This window comes from Arachis hypogaea, chromosome 10 (genome assembly GCF_003086295.3).
Source record: "Arachis hypogaea cultivar Tifrunner chromosome 10, arahy.Tifrunner.gnm2.J5K5, whole genome shotgun sequence".
NCBI classification, from domain to species: Eukaryota; Viridiplantae; Streptophyta; class Magnoliopsida; order Fabales; family Fabaceae; genus Arachis; species Arachis hypogaea.
In genome coordinates, this window is record NC_092045.1 from 106,992,965 (window position 1) to 107,011,347 (window position 18,383).

Consider the following 18,383-nt stretch of genomic DNA (forward strand, 5'->3'; position numbering starts at 1 on the left):
AGCTAAATAATTTTCTAAAGATATTTCAAAGAGTTAAAATAAAAATATTTTACTATATTATAACTTAAAAATAATATTATCACTCTTATCTTTTAGAATACCACTTTATACATACTCATTTATTATTTTTATACATTACATAAGTTTATAACAAATGAGTAATATTCTCAAAATGAGAGTAATAATACATATTTCCTAGAATGTAGGGTATAATAATTTTTCTGCTAGGTCACATGGACACTCAAAATATATGGTTACATGATGAAGTTGGACTCCACTTTTGGAAATGTGATCTGTTAGAATTTAGAAGGTTGTGAGTGGTTATAGTGATGGATAGAAAAAACACAGCTACCAAGTGATTTTGTGGTGAGCCTTTTCTTTTAGGAACCTTCTATGATGCTCACTATAAATTAGGGCCCACAAACGGGTCGAAGTCTATTAAGTCGTCTCATGTAATTTGTCGAAAAAAATGAGCTATGCAAAAAATTTAATTGTCATAATTAAAAAGTCGGTATAATTTGTACTGTTTAATTTGTGAGTTTTGATAAAACAGTAGGACGAACTTTTTTGACAAATTCGTTGTTTTTTTGTAATTGAAGATTTTTTAAGTTATAATTTAGATTATGTTTTATATTTAATTGATTAGAAATTTAAAGATGTTTAATTATATATTTTAGATAATATTTATTTTATTTTTTATAATATTAGTTTTATTATTTTGTTTCAAAAAATATGGTTAATGATTATGTTTATTACATATTTAGTATTATAAAGAGTTTAATGTTTGTGAATTTAAAAATTATAATTTTTTTAAATATTTAAAAATTATAAATTATTGAAATAGTTGTGAAATTATATATATTATTTAATATCTAATGATTTGTTAATAAAAAAATTAATAGTAATAATAAAAAAAGAATTGGCGGGCTTCCGTCGTTAGGCGAGACGTGAGAGAAATTTAAAATCGTTTCACTATGTGGAACAGGACGGAACAGGCCAACCTATCAAATAATGGTTTTTGACGAAGTAGGACGGACTAGGCGTTTGCAATTCCTATTATAGATAAAGACCATGATAATTCAAATTTTATGTTTAATAATTTGATTTGGTATTTTTACACTACAATTGTCTCAAATGATTTTTTAAAGATTCACTCAATTTAAGAAACTAAAATCAAATTTGAACTATGGTAAAAATGCTTAATCTAGCTGGCTAATCCAATGTGTGGAAATTTCTAAAACAAATATAGAAATTTGATAAATCTGTTTTTGTTTGTGTTTACTATCGTGTTTGGCAAGTCTTTCCACTCTACACACTATTCGTTATTCACAATGATCTAAAATAAAAAGAGGGTCTAATGTTCACGAATTTAAAATAAATGGAAGAAAAAGCAATTGAGAACTCTTATATCCTTTTACTAAATTATTAGAATTTATATATTTTGCAACAACATTACGATAGGATCACAAAGACAAAAGAATAACACAATGTCCCATAGGGTTTAAGGTGCTCTGCTAGAATTTTGGTACTTCTAGAAATTTTGAGTGAAAAATTCTAATTTTGTATTTATGTGTATTTTTACTCACTCAGATCAAGAAATGAGATTATAGACGGTGGAGGAGGGGATGATTATGAAAGGCAAAAGAAGAATGGAATGGTGATTTTTGATGATAGTGATATTCAAGAAAGATTGAAGGTATGTAGGAAGAGCCTGATGAGTCGCATTCTGACAGATAAATAATTTTTTATTGACACAATTGAACCTGCTATGTTCGCTATATGGAGATAACCTAAAGATTTTTGTGTTACTGATCATGAAGACAACACCTTTCAGTTTTTTTTATAGAGAATAAGACCTGATTGATTCAGGTGAAGAAAGAAATTCCTGATTCCTTAAGAATTATATTGTCAATATACGAAGATGGAATAAAGAGATGAGCGTTGTTGCTGAAGAATTTTTCTTTATCCCGATATGGGTTCAACTTTGAGATCTCCCAGAGTACTGCAAAACAATTGAATTAGGAAGGAAAATTGGTCCTACGATTGGGGAGCTACTGGATGTCGGGGTGTTTGCGATGAAAGGGAAGGAATTAAGAATTGTGAAAGTTCAGATCAACCTTGATGTCACCTAAAAACTAAGGAAGGTCGTGATGATTGCAGGGCCAAATAGTAAAATTATGGAGATAGACCTGTAGCATGAGAGTATAGGATGTTTCTGCACATATTGTGGTAATCTAGGACATGAATTGAGAAGTTACAGCACCTTAATTGATGACACAGTTCAAGGAGAAACAATGGAGGAAGGTTGGGTGAGTGGTTGAAAGTGAAACAAACTGGTAAGAGGGTGACACACTTGAAATAAAACCATCAAGCAAATCAAGGTTCTAATTCAAGTGATTGGAGAAAAAAATTTAAGAAATCCTTACCAGTTAATTTTCTCAGAAGCATGGCAACTTTATCAAAGAAAGAAAAATAAAATCAGCAAGGCAATGAGGTAAATAAAGCTGCCAATAGTGAAGAGATTGTCGAGGTGGTTAATAGAAGTCCTCTAATGGAGATGCAATGTGTTAAGGAGGGAGAAGCAAACCGAGCTGCAGAACAGACAATGAATGTTGATGATAATTAATGCATTGTTAGCTCTACTAAAGATGGACAAGGAACAAATTTTGTGAAGTCAGAATAATAAGCAGATTGGAAGAACTCCTTGAAAAGTTGGTTCTAATAGCAAAAAATAAAAGCTTAAACACTTGATTAAGAAGGTTGATTATTATTCTCCAAATGCAGTGGGTGTTAATAGGAGGTTAGGGGAGGCAGAGGATGAAACTTGGTGGAGGAATGAAGACTTTGATGATTTGATTATGGCTGAACCGGGAGTGGGTACCAACCTGCAATTAGCACCCTAAGGCCAATGAAGATGATGATGTGGAACTATCAGAGTTTAGAAAATACCCTAACCGTTCACAACATCGAAGGGATTAAAAGTCCCATTCCTACGAAGTGTTGTTTATATGTGAGACAAAAAACATTTATTTGTTTGTCAAGAGACAGTATGAGAAGGTTGGTTTCGGAGAAGCATTCTGTGTAAAACCACAAGGTGTGGCGGGTGGTCTAGTTTTGACATGAAATTCTAATACTCAGATAACAGTTATTGATTCAGGGAGTTTCTTCGTTCATTTTCATTGGTTGGACAAAGGGAAGAATATATTATGGGTTGTATTTGTTGTTCACCTTTACAGCGAAAAAAAACACCGTAATAACCAGTATTCAGAGATCCTTCAGTGAATTGAAGGTGCAGGGGAGCATTATTTACTGATTGGAGACTTCAATGCTATTGGGAGTCAGCAAGAGAAAGAGGGAAGCAAACAAAAATCAGCAAACTCTATAATAGGTTTCAATGAATTCATGGATGTCGGCAGCTTAAGGGATATTGTCTATGAAGGCTGTAAATTCACGTGGTCCAATAGGTAATTTAAAAAGAATTTAATCAGAAAAAGACTAGATAGATGTCTTATTTCTAATGGATGGTTGACAGTTTATCCTCATGCAAGAGTGATTCACTTAGAGAATGTAAGTTCTAACCATCGGTCAATTATTATTTAGTCTGACCAGCAGCTTAGGAGGCAGAAACGGCAGTTCATATTTCAAGAAAAGTAACGCGAATTAAAAGAGGTAAAATACATAATCAAAGAGGCTTGACAATTGAATACCACAGATTCAGTTATGCATATTTTATTCAGCAAGTTGAAAAATTGTCGCTATAAACTTGTTTAATGGCAATGTCCTATAACGGCCTAAGTTTTTACAACTAGAAGACATTTTGCTAGATTTTAATTTTTCAGCGATTAGTTTTATTTTGACAAGCCGGTTCTAAATTTCGAAAATAAAATAAATAACAATATAATATTATTATTATGTTGTTATTTTGTTTTACATGCTATAATTAAAATAGAATTTTGATAATAATATTATTATCGGGTTCGATATCCGTTGATATAAATAAATATCGGTATTTTTTGATGATCTTAGAATTGCTAATGTCCCATTATATATTTTTATTTATTATAATCATTATGTTACTAATGTCATTTATATTAGTAATTTATATATATTTATTTCTATATGTATTATTACTTGTATTTTAATATATTTATCTTTATAATTATCTATTTAAGATATTTATAATTTGAATCGCTAATTCAATAGCTTAATGCTATGACACTCAACCCCCTTCATTTAATGCTTTTGACACCTCGTTACCATCATTAATTAATCATCATCTTATTTTTTCATTTGGTCACCAAACAAAAGAAAAGAAAGAGAACTTGAGAGAGAGAAGAACGTGATTCCATGGAACCAAAGAATTTCCAACTTTGATTTTCTTGAGTAATTCTAATAAAATTTTTTAATTCAATTAAAATGTTTGTACTTTCTTCCTATTCACGTTGACATCATTTTTTATTGGGAGAAATCAACGATAAATTTTTTTCCCAAGTTTGGATGATTCGGCCAGAGTGAAGAAAAGGTAGAGTAGCTGTTTTTTGACAATTTTTTTTAATTGTTCGATCATAAACTTTTTATGGAGTTTTGGTTGTTATGATTATCGTACGAAAATAGGATTTAATAATTTTGTAATAATTAAATGTGTTCTGAATGTATGATTGTTAATTTAAAGATTATTGCTTGAAATTAAATGTAAAATGACTGATATTAAAGTTTTTATTATCCTTTTTTTTGGTCACGGAATTACTGAGCTATATTTTAAAACCTAACGTACAAAGCGTAATTGATATTGGTCAAAGACACGTGCCTGATTAATTTAAATATTGGAAATCAGGTATTCTATTCATATATATATATATATATACGAGGAGAAATTAATGCAAGAGTGGAAATGAGAACTACATCCCTTTTTGGATGGATCTTTTCTCTGCTTATTTCATACCATCTTATTTAACGAGCTAAGAAAAATTCTTAGGACCAATAATATTAATATTTTTTATTTTTATTTAATTAATATAAATATTAAATTATTATTAATAAATAAATTTTATTAATTTATATATAAATTTTTAAATATATAAATACAAATTATATTAATTTTTATATATAAAACCTTTAAAATATAAATATAAATTATTAGTAGTTAAATATACTAAAAAATAATAATATTTTATGTTTCAGCTAAAAAAGACATATAAAGAACACCTCTGCAATTTGTACTGCAACAGTGGGACCCAAATTTCCAAAAATAAACTGTAAAATAAGTACAATAATGTAGATGTAGATAGGAAACTTTCAAGAAAACAACTAGCACTTACATGCCAGCTAAGCCTTGAACCACGCCTTCTTTTTATAGAATAAAATGAAAATCATATTGTGAATGAAAATTACATTTTGTCTCATCATAATAAAACAATTAAGTTTTAAATAAATACTAGAAAAAAAATGAATGTTTAAAAGTGCTTATAACATAAAAGATGTTTGTTTTGGGTAAAATTATAATTTGATATGTTTAATACGTGTTTAAAAGTGATTAATATTTTATAGTTATTTAAATTAACACCCTCAACTCTTGTATTTTCTTTACTAAAAGTGTTGATACTCCTTGCATTTTTCTATTTTAGCTATTTATTCTTTTAACTATGATATACGTACCTAAAAAATTAATTATTAAATTAATTATAAATATAAAATAAATATTATTAAAACATAAAATTTATATTAAAAAAAATTAAACATCATATATAATAAAAAAAATTGGTGATTGAATTTTAGCGTGTATGTAATATTTTTGTTAAGTGGTTATTTCTATGAAAATATCTTTATATTGGAATGGTATTATAAACTGTTAAATCATTTGGTAAAAAGATCAAACTATTCAGGGGAAAATTAAAGTGAAATTATTTTCGTGTGAAGTTGATAGGTGAAAATTGTTAAATATTTTGATATGTTTGATTAAGGGTTCATTTGAGAAGCTTTAAAAGTAATTTTTTTGAGCTTTTGACTTATGAAAAGTAGTAGTATTAATGTCTAGTGCAATTTTTAAAATTAAATTGCAACTTTTTAAGAAGTTATTTAGGAGCTTATAGAGAAGTTAAAAAAAATGACTTCTCTCATAATACTACTATTTTTTATCACAGTTCTATAAAATAGACATTTTTAAAACTAAAAATCAAAATACAAAATAACTTATTTATAAACTATTTTTAATATAATCATTTATTGTTTAAACTACTTTTTCAAAAGTACCTTAATTAAGCTGTTTTCCTAAGCCTAAATTATCATATAATAATTTTCAATTATCAACTTCACATAAAATTAATTACGCCTAAATTTTTACCCACCATTTAATTATTCATAATAGTATGTTCACGAAATATGGGATGATGGCCATGTTTTTGTGATTGAAAAAATCTTCTAAAATAATATTATTAATAAAATAATAAACTGACGTTTTAATTATCTTTAAATTTCTAACATTTAAGGGACTAAATAACTTTAGAAAAGCAGAATCTTTGTTATAAGTAACATTATATCAAATGAAGGCGTGTAAAGTGTAAACCTTGGGTTCCAAGAAAAAACTGAGAAGAGGGCCTGATCATGATTCAATGATTCATGACTTTAGTACCGTTATAAATACCAACATCTCTTGAAATAACAAACACAGAGAGTGTTACTATATTACAAGAGAGAAATGGAGACTATTGGCAATTTATGGTCACAACTAGGCTCTATCATGGCATCCATAATGTTTGTATATGCAATATACGAGCAATTCTTCCCACCTTCCCTTCGAACCTACATCCGAAAACACACACAATCCTTCACTAACTTTTTCTACCCTTACATCCAAATCACCTTCCCGGAGTTCACCGGCGAAAAGCTCCGCCGCAGCGACGCCTACACTTGTATCCAGACTTACCTCAGCGAAAACTCCTCCAAAACCGCCAGACGGCTCAAAGCCGAAGTCGTCAAAGACAGTCAAACGCCGCTCGTGTTGAGCATGGCCGACAACGAAGAAATCACGGACGAGTTTAACGGCGTCAAAGTCTGGTGGTACTCCAACCACACCACACCAAAAACGCAGTCGTTTTCGTTCTACCCTGCTTCCGACGAGAAGCGGTTCTTAACGCTGACGTTTCATCGGCGGCACCGCGATCTCGTCACCGGCTCTTACATCAATCACGTGTTGGAGGAAGGGAAAGCGATTTCCACGAAGAACCGCCAGTTGAAGCTCTACACGAACAATCCAAGTGATAACTGGTACGGATACAAACGCACCAAGTGGAGTCACATAGTTTTCGAGCACCCTGCGCGGTTCGAGACTCTGGCCATGGATCCGAAGAAGAAACAAGAAATCTTAAACGATCTTGTTAAGTTCAAGAAAGGGAAAGAGTATTATGAAAAAATCGGAAAGGCTTGGAAGAGAGGGTATTTGCTGTACGGTCCTCCAGGGACTGGAAAGTCAACAATGATAGCTGCAATGGCGAATTTCATGAACTATGATGTGTATGATCTTGAATTGACGGCTGTGAAGGAGAACACCGAGTTGAGGAAGCTGTTGATTGAGACAACTGGGAAGTCTATTATCGTAATTGAGGACATTGATTGCTCGCTGGATCTTACTGGACAGAGGAAGAAGAAGAAGGAGAATGAGGAGAATGAGGAAGATCAGAAGGATCCATTGAAGAAAGCTAAGAGTGAAGAGGAGAAGGCAAGCAAGGTAACGCTTTCGGGGCTGTTGAACTTCATTGATGGGATTTGGTCTGCGTGTGGAGGGGAGAGGATTATAATCTTTACGACGAATTTCATCGATAAGCTTGATCCTGCATTGATAAGGAGGGGAAGGATGGACAAGCATATTGAACTTTCTTACTGCGGTTTTGAAGCGTTTAAGGTTCTTGCAAAGAACTATTTGGATGTTGAGAGTCATGGCTTGTTTCCGGTTATTGAGAGGAAGTTGGTTGAGACTGATATGACGCCTGCTGATGTTGCTGAGAATCTTATGCCCAAGTCGGTTGATGAAGATTCGGATACTTGTTTAAGGAATTTGGTTAAGTCGCTCGAAGAGGCGAAGGAGGAGGCGGAGAGGAAGAAGAAGAAGGAAGCAGAGGAGGAAGTAAAGAAGAAAGCTGAAGAAGAAGAAGCAGCTAAGTTGAAGGCAGAGAAAGAAAAAGAAGAGTTAGCAAAAGAGAAAGAAGTGATTTGCAATGCTAAATCTGATGGTGATGGTGGAGTGAAAGAAAATGGTGTCTTGCATTGATTTCAATTAGGATTAGTGAATTTCAAACAGTTATGCTTTAATGTTAAATAATCTTATGTGCAGATTAGTAGTATCAGTAGACAGTAGGAGTATTTTGCTATTCAAAATTGCGTATGTGGTTTTCTAGTTTTAGTTCATGTTTAACATGTAAATGAAATAGTTGATTCATGTGGACAAGGTTTGGATATAATTATGAATATAAATTGGGATCCGAAAAATCTCAGTCATCAGTTGTTTTAATTAAACTTAAGCGGAAAAGTTTAAGGGCCAGCAATTTTATTGCATTTTGGCCAGCATGTAACCAGTAGAGAAAAGTGAGCCATTGGATGAAATTTCACACCAATCTCACACCATCAAATCATCACTGATAGCTAGTTGATGGCTACCAATCACAAATGTTACTACCCCCTAGCATTGCTCCCTCTAAAACTCATTCCTTTTCAAATGCTGGTTGTTTGCTGATTCAAAATCTGAAAAAGTGCTATCCCTAGCATTGTTAATTTGGATTTACATTTACATCAATTAGCTGATGATTCTATGACTCTAGTGTGTTATCTTGCTTGTATTGTACCAGGTCTACTTTTTTTCACTGGTTCAACGAAAATTAAACTTCTTTCGGTTATCACCACTCCTCTCTAATTTGGGTGTCTGATTGAATAAAGTCATAAACTATGCAAAATAATTCCAAGCATTTTTTTTTAATTTATTCATTTGCTAAAATCAGACAGAGAAATGCCATAAAGAGTTTGTCCTCTTGACCCCTCAAAATTAGAAGTAAACTCAAACAATATAGTTTTTTTTTTTTTTTAACTAAAACATAATGATCATAACAATAGACTCTAATAACTAACTACCTCAGCGTGTTAACATAACATGCATCATGCAGTAACAAGAACACATGAAGGGTATTAAACATGTGGAACAACGCAAACTTGATTTTCAGGGCATTCAACTGTGGGAGCATCTGGGGGCTTGTACAGGTCGGATGGTGGGTCCAACTTCTCTATTGGGTTGGGCTCAGACAAAAAGGAGACAGCGAATACAGGCCCAATTGTTTGCAAAAGATGACGAGCTTCTAAACTCAAGCTCATGGTTGCAAATATCACAAAGACAAAGAAAGCAACACCAAAGGATTTGGTACATGCCATGGTCAATGTGCAAAGTGCAAACTAGAAAGGGAAGCGAGGGAGGAATTTTCTTTGAGATAATATGCCAACAAATACCACTTTTTTGTCTTATATAGGGTAAGCAAAACGTTAAGAAAACTGGTTAATTGGAGCACCGTGTACACTTTTCAACAACTCCAAGAGCCGCCATTTACTTGTAGCCTTTCATTGTAACAAAGTTTAATGGTTGGAATTCATATTTAATTTTGGGGTTAGATTAGGTTGCTAGAGTACGTAGTTTTGTGATGCTGGTTTTGGCAAGAAAGAAACCAACAATAAAATGATTTAATTAATGGAAAGTTTCCAAGTATACTATATATCAGTATTTCAGTAATTTTTAACCGTTGATCTTAATTATATATATTATATATTTTTTATAATTAAAATCAACGGTTAAAAGTCACTAAAATATCAGTATATCGTTACACTTGAAAATTTTTCTTAATTATAAGCTGTTTCTTAAATTCGTTCCATCCCACGTATAGATGTAAATAAAGTGCAAGTTATTTTTTATCATCAATTTGGAGGTGTAGCAAATGCTAGAAATAATAATGAAAGACTTATGTTAATTCATGCTTTAATTTTTCGATGGTTTGGAGGTTAAGATTGTTTCATGTGCCTGATGTGTATAATTGGACATATTAGGTAATGGTATATCACAAAGGTTAATTATTTATTTTTTAGTTTTTAGGTAGGAAGTTTCACAGTACTTACCGTTAAAAAAAAAAAGTTTCAGAGTACTTTTCTATAATTGATATCAGTCAAAAATATCTTTAACACATTTTTTATAAGGAAAAAAGACAAATAGCTCCCTGACTTTTTAAACTTTTGACAAATACATCTCTGACAAAATTTAAATACAAAAAAGTTCCTGACTTTAACAAACGGAGGACAATTTAGTCCTTCCGTCTATTTGCCTCTCATACACCTAACGGAACTGGCTGACGTAGCTGAAACGGTGTCCAGATGTCCGTTACGGTGCCACGTTGGAAGGGGAAAAAAGTTCGAAGGACAAATAAGTCCTTGACGTCATTTTACAAATAAAGTTCGAAGGACAAATAGGTCCTTGAGAATTTTTTTTTCAAAATTAATAAACTCATTTCCTAAATTCTCTCATCTACCTCTCTCCATTTTTATATTTCTCTCTACTATTTTTACTCTATATATAATTATATTTTATATTAGTAATTTGACAAATCAAAATATGTCATTCAATATTTTTTACAATTAAAATATTTTAAATGTAAAATTATACACATTAAATTATTTTAAAATTTCGATAACGAATGTTAAAATTAATTACTAATAAAAAATTAGACTTTTTCATATAAAAATAATAACTAAAAATCTTATTATTTAATTTTTATCTGCAGATATCTTGGTCTTCTTAGTCAGAAACTTTTGTCAACTTACGATTTTTTTGTAAAAGTAGTTTAATTTTATAAATCTTTTGTGTCATGCATAATTTATACTGTTAGAACAAAGTGAACTATAATTTAAAAAAAATATTCTCGTAATGTTATTATGCATAAAAATACTAGTTCTAATATAATACACAAATGCACTAATGCTAACTTAATACATGAATGATGTACAAATGAACAAATGCTAACTTGATGCATAAATGAACTGATGCTAACTAATGCCACTAGTATGATAAAAACTGAACTAATGCAATTTAACAAATTCTAATATAATACACAAATGCACTAAAACTAAACTAATGCAATAAAGAGTAGAAACATAACAAGCCCAATTTCTACAATTTTAATACAAATAATTTAAATTGTAGAATAAAACAAGTTAACTAGATTTCAAAATACAAGCATAATTTTATCATAAATTATTTTTAATATGGAAAGAAAATTGGTGTTTTGGTTGAATATTGACATTTGAAGTGTATTACAGTATTGTGGAAATTATTCAACACGCCCCCACGTGTTGGTCAGAATGATGCCACTTGTTCACCACGCCCCCACGTGTTGCACTACGCCCCCACGTGTTGACTTCCCACAAAAAATTTACCCATCTATAATTACACCACATTCTCCCATTTTCAACAAAAACACCAATATTTTTTCCATACAAAAAAAAAATTAGCCTAATTTTATAAACTAAATTCTCATAATAGAAGCATAATAGAAGTATAATGAAAAAAAAAATTCTCAAGGACCTATTTGTCCTTCGAACTTTATTTGTAAAATGACGTCAATGGCTTATTTGTCCTTCGAACTTTTTTCCCCTTTCAACGTGACACCGTAACGGACACCTGTACACCGTTTCAGCCACGTCAGCCAGTTCCGTTAGGTGTATGAGAGGCAAATAGATGGAAGGACTAAATTGTCCTCCGTTTATTAAAGTCAGAGACTTTTTTGTATTTAAATTTTGTCAGATATGTATTTATCAAAAGTTTGAAAAGTCAGGACCTATCTGTCTTTTTTCCTTTTGATAATGAAATAAAAGAAAACCTATACTACACTAATAAGTAATAACCGTTTTTAGATTGCTAGAGCACTTAGCTGGTGACGTTGAGTTATGTTGTTAAAAATGGTCGGTCCTATAAAAATATTATGCAATAAAACAAGAAACGAAACTCATGTTATTAGTGAGAAAAAAGACTGAGAACAAGCTAATTTTTAAAACTTTTAGTCAATCATAAATTAATATTTCTGTTTTTTCCCTTTAGCGTGACAATTTAACTGACCATGTGAAGGGAAGGGAGAATCATTGTTGACCCGGATTATGAGTTTATGACTATGTGAAGGCGCTGTACCTTAAATGTTCTAGCCAGCCTTGATCAACTCTTTTTTAGCCACCACATATTTGGTTTCACGACAGATATAATTTCGGGAATCGAATTTTAAATAAAATTTTTTAATTATTTTTTGTATTTTTTATTATATAAAAGTAATTTATACATGATATGTAATTATTAAATTACTCTTTTTAAAGTTTTAGCAATATATATAAAAAAGATATAGAATTTTTTTAATAATTTGTTTTTGATACGAGAATTACATAAAAAATATAACAATATCAATAATATTTTATAAAATTATAAGATACTAATATTTTTATAGTATGTTTAGTTAAGAAGTTGTTATATATTTTTTTAATTAAGATGAATTTTTTTAGTTTTTTTTTTCTAAAGATAATAATAGTATTTTATTGAATAAAAAATAAATATATTAGTTCTTTTAAAAGTTTTAAAAATTTAAAAATAAATTATAAATTATTAATTATCTCAAAAATACTATACTCTTATAAAATACAACTCTCAAAATAAAATTTATAGTCGAAATAAGTTATCATAAGAAAAATATAATTTTTTTCCAATAATATAAGTTTAAAAAAAACTTAGTATTTTTTACAAGAAAAAATATCTAAAAAAGACAATATAAAAGCCGTTATATTCATAGAGATAAGTATATCGAAAAGAAATTATTTTAAAAAAGTATAAAGACTTGAGTGTATAATATAAAATTGATTAAATAAAAATATTAAAAAAATAAATTAAAACTTAAACCTATCATATTATTAAAAGTAATTACATATAAAATTATTAAATATTTTATTTTAGGTTAAATTACACAATTAGTTTCTATATTTTTAGTGAAATTATAAATTAATCTCTACACTTTAAAAGTTTGTAATTGAGTTTTTAAAGAGAATTAAAATTTACAATTTAATTCCTATCGTTAAAAAGGTGTTTGATTTAACAAAATATTCTTAACATATTCTCTATTTTAAACATGTGAACTACACATGTTTGACAATATCACAATAGAGACTAATTTGCAATTTTAGTGAAAGTATAAGAATGAACTGTGTAATTTAACTATTTAGTCATTTTTAAATGGTTAAATTATACAATTGATTCCTATGCTTTCACTAAAATTATAAATTGGTCTTTATTATTAAATATATACAATTTAAATGTATAAAATAGAGAATATTTTTAGAATATTTTATTAAATCAAACACTTTTTAAATAGTAAAAATTAATTTTAAATTTTAATTCTCTTTAAAGATTTAATTATAAACTTTTAAAATATAAAAATTAATTTACAATTTCACTAAAAATATAAGAAAGAACTTATAATTTAACCTTTATTTTATCAAGCACATTTTCTATGGAGAGGGCCAAGGCCAGTAGGACATTACTTGTCCCTGCTAGGTTTGTACATAAAAGATTAATTTTCTGGTGTCTATTATTCGGTTTTTATTTTTGTTATTGAGCTTCCAATGATGTTTTTAAATAATGTAGAGAGTTTATATTTTTCTTTCATATGAAGAGCACAAATTTAAAGTTTTAGATTCCTGACTTTCAAATTTTTTTTAAATACGCTTAAATTTAAATTTTTTATTTTAAATTATTTTAAAAATACAAATTTAATCTTTAAGTTTGTATTTTAATATTAAAAAAATTTTTAAATGTGTAAATCAAACCTTTTGATTTGCTTTATACTAAAAAAAATTTATTTTAACACAAATCAATCCTCCTATTTGTACACTATAAAATCGAATTCCACTTTTTTAAATTTGATGGTCAAATTTATTACTTAAAATAAAAAAATTAAATCCATATAAAAAAAACACATTAATTATGTTGCAGTGAATTATACACAATCTTCTATATCTAAAAAAAATTAGTCTCTATTATTTGATGTCAAATTTTTGTTGATCTTATTTCTTATAACAAATTTAATTTTAAGTATTTAAAATTTATTATTTTTTATAATTTTAAATAAATATTAACTATTTAACTATTTTTTTGCAATTAGTTATCAAACTTTTAAACACCATATATCAATATACATAAAAGTTAACTACAAAAGTTTATATCATAATTATCAAAATCGGATAAGATTGATCGCTTCAATAAAAAAATCGATAAACCAATAATTTGGTCTGTTCAATTAGTAGTTTGAATCGAACCTACAATTGAACTGATTAACGTTGGTCAAATTCGTTAAAAATCGGTCGATTCGCACTTTAGATTTCACTAGATCTGTAATTTGATCGGTTTGATTAGTTATTTGAACCGGACCTACAATTGAATCGGTCAACGGTGATCAAATTTATTAAAAATTGACCGATTCGTATCCCAAATTCCACTAAATCTGCGGGTCTACGGTAATACGGTGCATCCGTGCACCGCCCAACCACCTATTCAATATACTCCAAAAATGAGTGGAGCAAGGATTTAAATGCAGAGCAATCAGCCAACACACCTCTCCTCTTTTTTTTTGGTGACTACACACCTCTCCTCTTGTCACTGCGCTAGCATGTTTCTCAATATAATAGGTGACAAAAATTAAATATATAATAAACTATAAATGAATTTTATTTTTATTTTTTATCTTTTAAACATGGTTTGACATAGATACTAAACAAGTAACAACATATTGTATATAAATACATTAATATATTGATATTGATTGTGTTATCTTTTTTTTTATTCATTTAAATTGAAAAAATATTTTGTATTAATAACTAATTTATTATCTCTTTATGTATCATAAATTATATCTAGGAATTGATATTTGATTGTTATTAATATATTTTTGAAAATATATATTTAACTTTTAATTTTATTTCTATAATTTTATATTTTTATTTAATTATGATCGAGTTAATTGGATAAATCAATAATTTACCGGTTGAACCAATAATCCAGTAATTCAATGTATGACCGGATTAATTACTTCCGTTCTGATAACTATGATTTATATGCAACATCTGCCAAACTACTCTGTAACTAAAAACTCCATAGTCTAAAGGAAACTTGGCCTCTGAGGAAAATGACTTCCGAATAAAACATACACTACCACATCTAAATCAGCAAGCTAGTATCAATATGAAACAAGCATGGAGAGAGTTAGGCACACTCATGGCCACCACCATGTTTGTGTACACCGTATTCATGCGGTTGTTACCACCACCTCTTCGCGATCGAATCCGACGCCACACCCGAAAAATCATCCATTACTTATACCCTTACATCAGAATCACCTTCCATGAATTCACAGGCGAAAACTACTTCATGAGGAGTGAAGCTTATACTGCAATCCAAACATACCTTAGCCAACACTCTTCCAAACTAGCCTCAAGGCTCAAAGCCGAAGAGGCGAAATCAAGCAGCAACACCAATTCCCCTTTAATTTTCAGCATGGATGACAACGAAGAAATAGAAGATGAGTTCCAAGGGATTAAGATTAAGTGGGTTTCAAACAAAATTACTCAGAAAACAGGGTCATTTTCTTGGCACCCGGAAGAGAAAAGGTACTATAAACTCACCCTTCATAGGTGCTATAGAGATATCATAATTGGATCTTACCTCAACCATGTGTTGGAAGAAGCAAGAGCCATTGAAATGAAGAGTAGGGAGTTGAAACTGTATGCAAATAGCAAGACAAAGTGGAGCCACATAGTTTTCGAGCACCCGGCGAGGTTCGAGACCTTGGCAATGGATCCGAAGAAGAAGGAAGAGATGGTGAAGGATCTTGTTAAGTTCAAGAAAGGGAAAGAGTACTACAAGAAAGTGGGGAAGGCTTGGAAGAGAGGGTATTTGCTGTATGGTCCTCCAGGGACTGGAAAGTCAACTATGGTGGCTGCCATGGCTAATTTCATGAACTATGATGTGTATGATCTTGAATTAACCGCCGTGAAGGACAATTCTGAGTTGAGAAAACTGTTGATTAACACGGCAAGTAAGTCCATTATCGTCATTGAAGACATTGATTGCTCACTTGATCTCACTGGCCAGAGGAAGAAAAAGGTACTAAATCGATTTTACCATTATTTTAGCAAATTCTGATACAATACATTTTCTTTTCTGGCCGGTCATAAGAATTAGTAGGCTCAAAATGGGAATGGGCTAAGATTACTAAATTAAAATCTAGAATATGATGATAGAGTCGATGGCATAATTCTAATTTCTAAACGAAAATGTTTTGATAAGCAAAAAGAATTAACAAAAAAATAGTGAGAAATTATTTTATTTAGTATTTATTAATTTTATTTAATATTAAAATATTAAATAAGATAAATTTTAATATTTTTTTTCTTTCTAGTATTATTAAATTCTCTAAATTCATTTTATAGTACATCATAATAGAATAAGGTTATATATATTTTTCTTATGAGAATTAGCGTATTAATAGACACTCGTATACTTATGAATTTTTATTTGTTATGTATAAAACTAATAAAAGTGAAATTACTTTTTTTATGTTAGCCCATGATATTCTGTAACTCGATAAATTAAGAACTAAATTATGGTAGATAGATTTGAGTTTGTTGACCATTCAACCAATCTAAATTTGTTATAAAAGTGAAATTAGTTAAATGAAAATATATAATAACAAAAAAAGTCAAGAATAGTCAAAATATGTTTTATTTAATATTCATTAATTATTGATAAAATTAATAAATACTAAATAAGATAAGTTTAGATTATTTTTTAGCAAAATTTATTAAGCTATCATTTCTAATCATGAAAAATCATACTTATAAAATATTGAATTTGTTTAAAAAATTTTGTCTAATGTTTTAGATAATTTTTTTTAAAATTAATATAATTTTTTATAAGTATTAATTAAATTTACATTATGATTATAATTATAAATGTTTTAGATAATAGTCAAAGTTCAAATCTCTGATGTTAGCTTACTCTGAGCAGAAGAAGAATGGGAAAAGTGATGCGAGGGAAGAAGGGAAAGGTGCTGTAAAAAGGAGCGACGGCGAAGAAGATGAGAAGGGTAGTAAGGTAACTTTGTCTGGTTTGTTGAATATAATAGATGGAATTTGGTCAGCTTGTGGGGGAGAGAAGATAATGATTTTCACAACCAATTTTGTGGAGAAGCTTGATCCAGCTTTGATTAGGAGAGGGAGAATGGACAAGCACATTGAATTATCATATTGTCGCTATGAAGCATTCAAGATTCTTGCAAAGAACTATTTGGATCTTGAGTACCACAATTTGTTTCCCACAATTGAGAAATTGTTGGAAATGACCAATATGACCCCTGCTGATGTTGCTGAGAATCTCATGCCTAAGTCACTTGATGAGGGAGTGGACACTTGCTTGTGTAATTTGGTTCAAGCTCTTGAGAAATCCAAGCAAGATTCAAACAAGGTAGAGATTAATGAAAAGGGGGAAGTCCAATCTACAAGAGAATAAAATCCATGTATTGGGCTTTTTGTTTGTTCATTAGTTTGATAATTTGGATATCTATTACTACTACCTTATGTGTAAATATTATTTTGGCCAAATCATTAAGAATAAAGCCAGTTCAATTTTCTATTAGCGTAAAGACTATGGAAGAAATTAAAAGAAGAGAGAAAATTGGAAGTAAAGACTAGCTTATAGCGTTTCAATGTATTTAACTAAAAACTAATTTTTACTTTATCTAAAAAATAGTAAAATAAATTTTTTCTTTAATATTTTAAAAAAATATTTATAACATTTAATTTTATTTAATATTATCTCTAACGTTTGATTTAAATTTCTTTTTTATTCTTAACATAATTTTTTTTATATTTTTTTTAGTTTTACTCTTAAATCCGTAACGGTGAAATAATTAACTATAGAGATAAAGTTAAAATGTATTTTTAACTTGAAGATTCTAATTAAATCGAATCAAATATTAAAAATAAATTTAGAAATTTTTAAAAATATTAAAAATAAAAAATATATTTTGTCCACTAATAAATTATTAATGTATCTTATATATGGATAAAAGGTAAAGTATAGTGAACTTAAAAGTGAGGTTGCTTGTTTGATTTTTCAATTGATGAAGTGTTTTATCAAGATTTTGCCATATAAAAACAAGGGCAAAACACACCTATAAAATTATTTGGAGAGAAAATTTATACAGTTATAATATTCTAAAAGAGTTTATATTTGAGTCCTAATTTTAATTTATGTTAATCACGACATTTTATAAAAT

The 18,383-nt window shown here is 29.3% G+C and overlaps 2 protein-coding genes across 2 annotated transcripts; both read left to right on the forward strand.

Moving 5' to 3' along the window:
* The first annotated feature begins 6,463 nt into the window (after positions 1–6,463).
* On the forward strand, positions 6,464–8,481 carry LOC112716344 (AAA-ATPase ASD, mitochondrial). The gene has a single exon (XM_025768234.3). The coding sequence runs from the start codon at positions 6,695–6,697 to the stop codon at positions 8,261–8,263; it is 1,569 nt and encodes a 522-aa protein (XP_025624019.1). The 5' UTR covers positions 6,464–6,694; the 3' UTR covers positions 8,264–8,481.
* Positions 8,482–14,631: 6,150 nt separating this feature from the next.
* On the forward strand, positions 14,632–17,740 carry LOC112716345 (AAA-ATPase At3g28580). Its single transcript, XM_025768235.3, has 2 exons — positions 14,632–16,210; positions 17,114–17,740. The coding sequence occupies exons 1-2, from the start codon at positions 15,290–15,292 to the stop codon at positions 17,612–17,614; spliced, it is 1,422 nt and encodes a 473-aa protein (XP_025624020.1). The 5' UTR covers positions 14,632–15,289; the 3' UTR covers positions 17,615–17,740.
* The last annotated feature ends 643 nt before the right edge of the window (positions 17,741–18,383 follow it).

Bases quoted from the DNA above. Each gene is read 5' to 3' on its own strand.
- LOC112716344 (XM_025768234.3), top strand. From the start codon at position 6,695: ATGGAGACTATTGGCAATTTATGGTCACAACTAGGCTCTATCATGGCA.
- LOC112716345 (XM_025768235.3), top strand. From the start codon at position 15,290: ATGAAACAAGCATGGAGAGAGTTAGGCACACTCATGGCCACCACCATG. The intron at 16,211-17,113 runs GTACTAAATCGA...TACTCTGAGCAG, and splicing joins CTGGCCAGAGGAAGAAAAAG to AAGAAGAATGGGAAAAGTGA.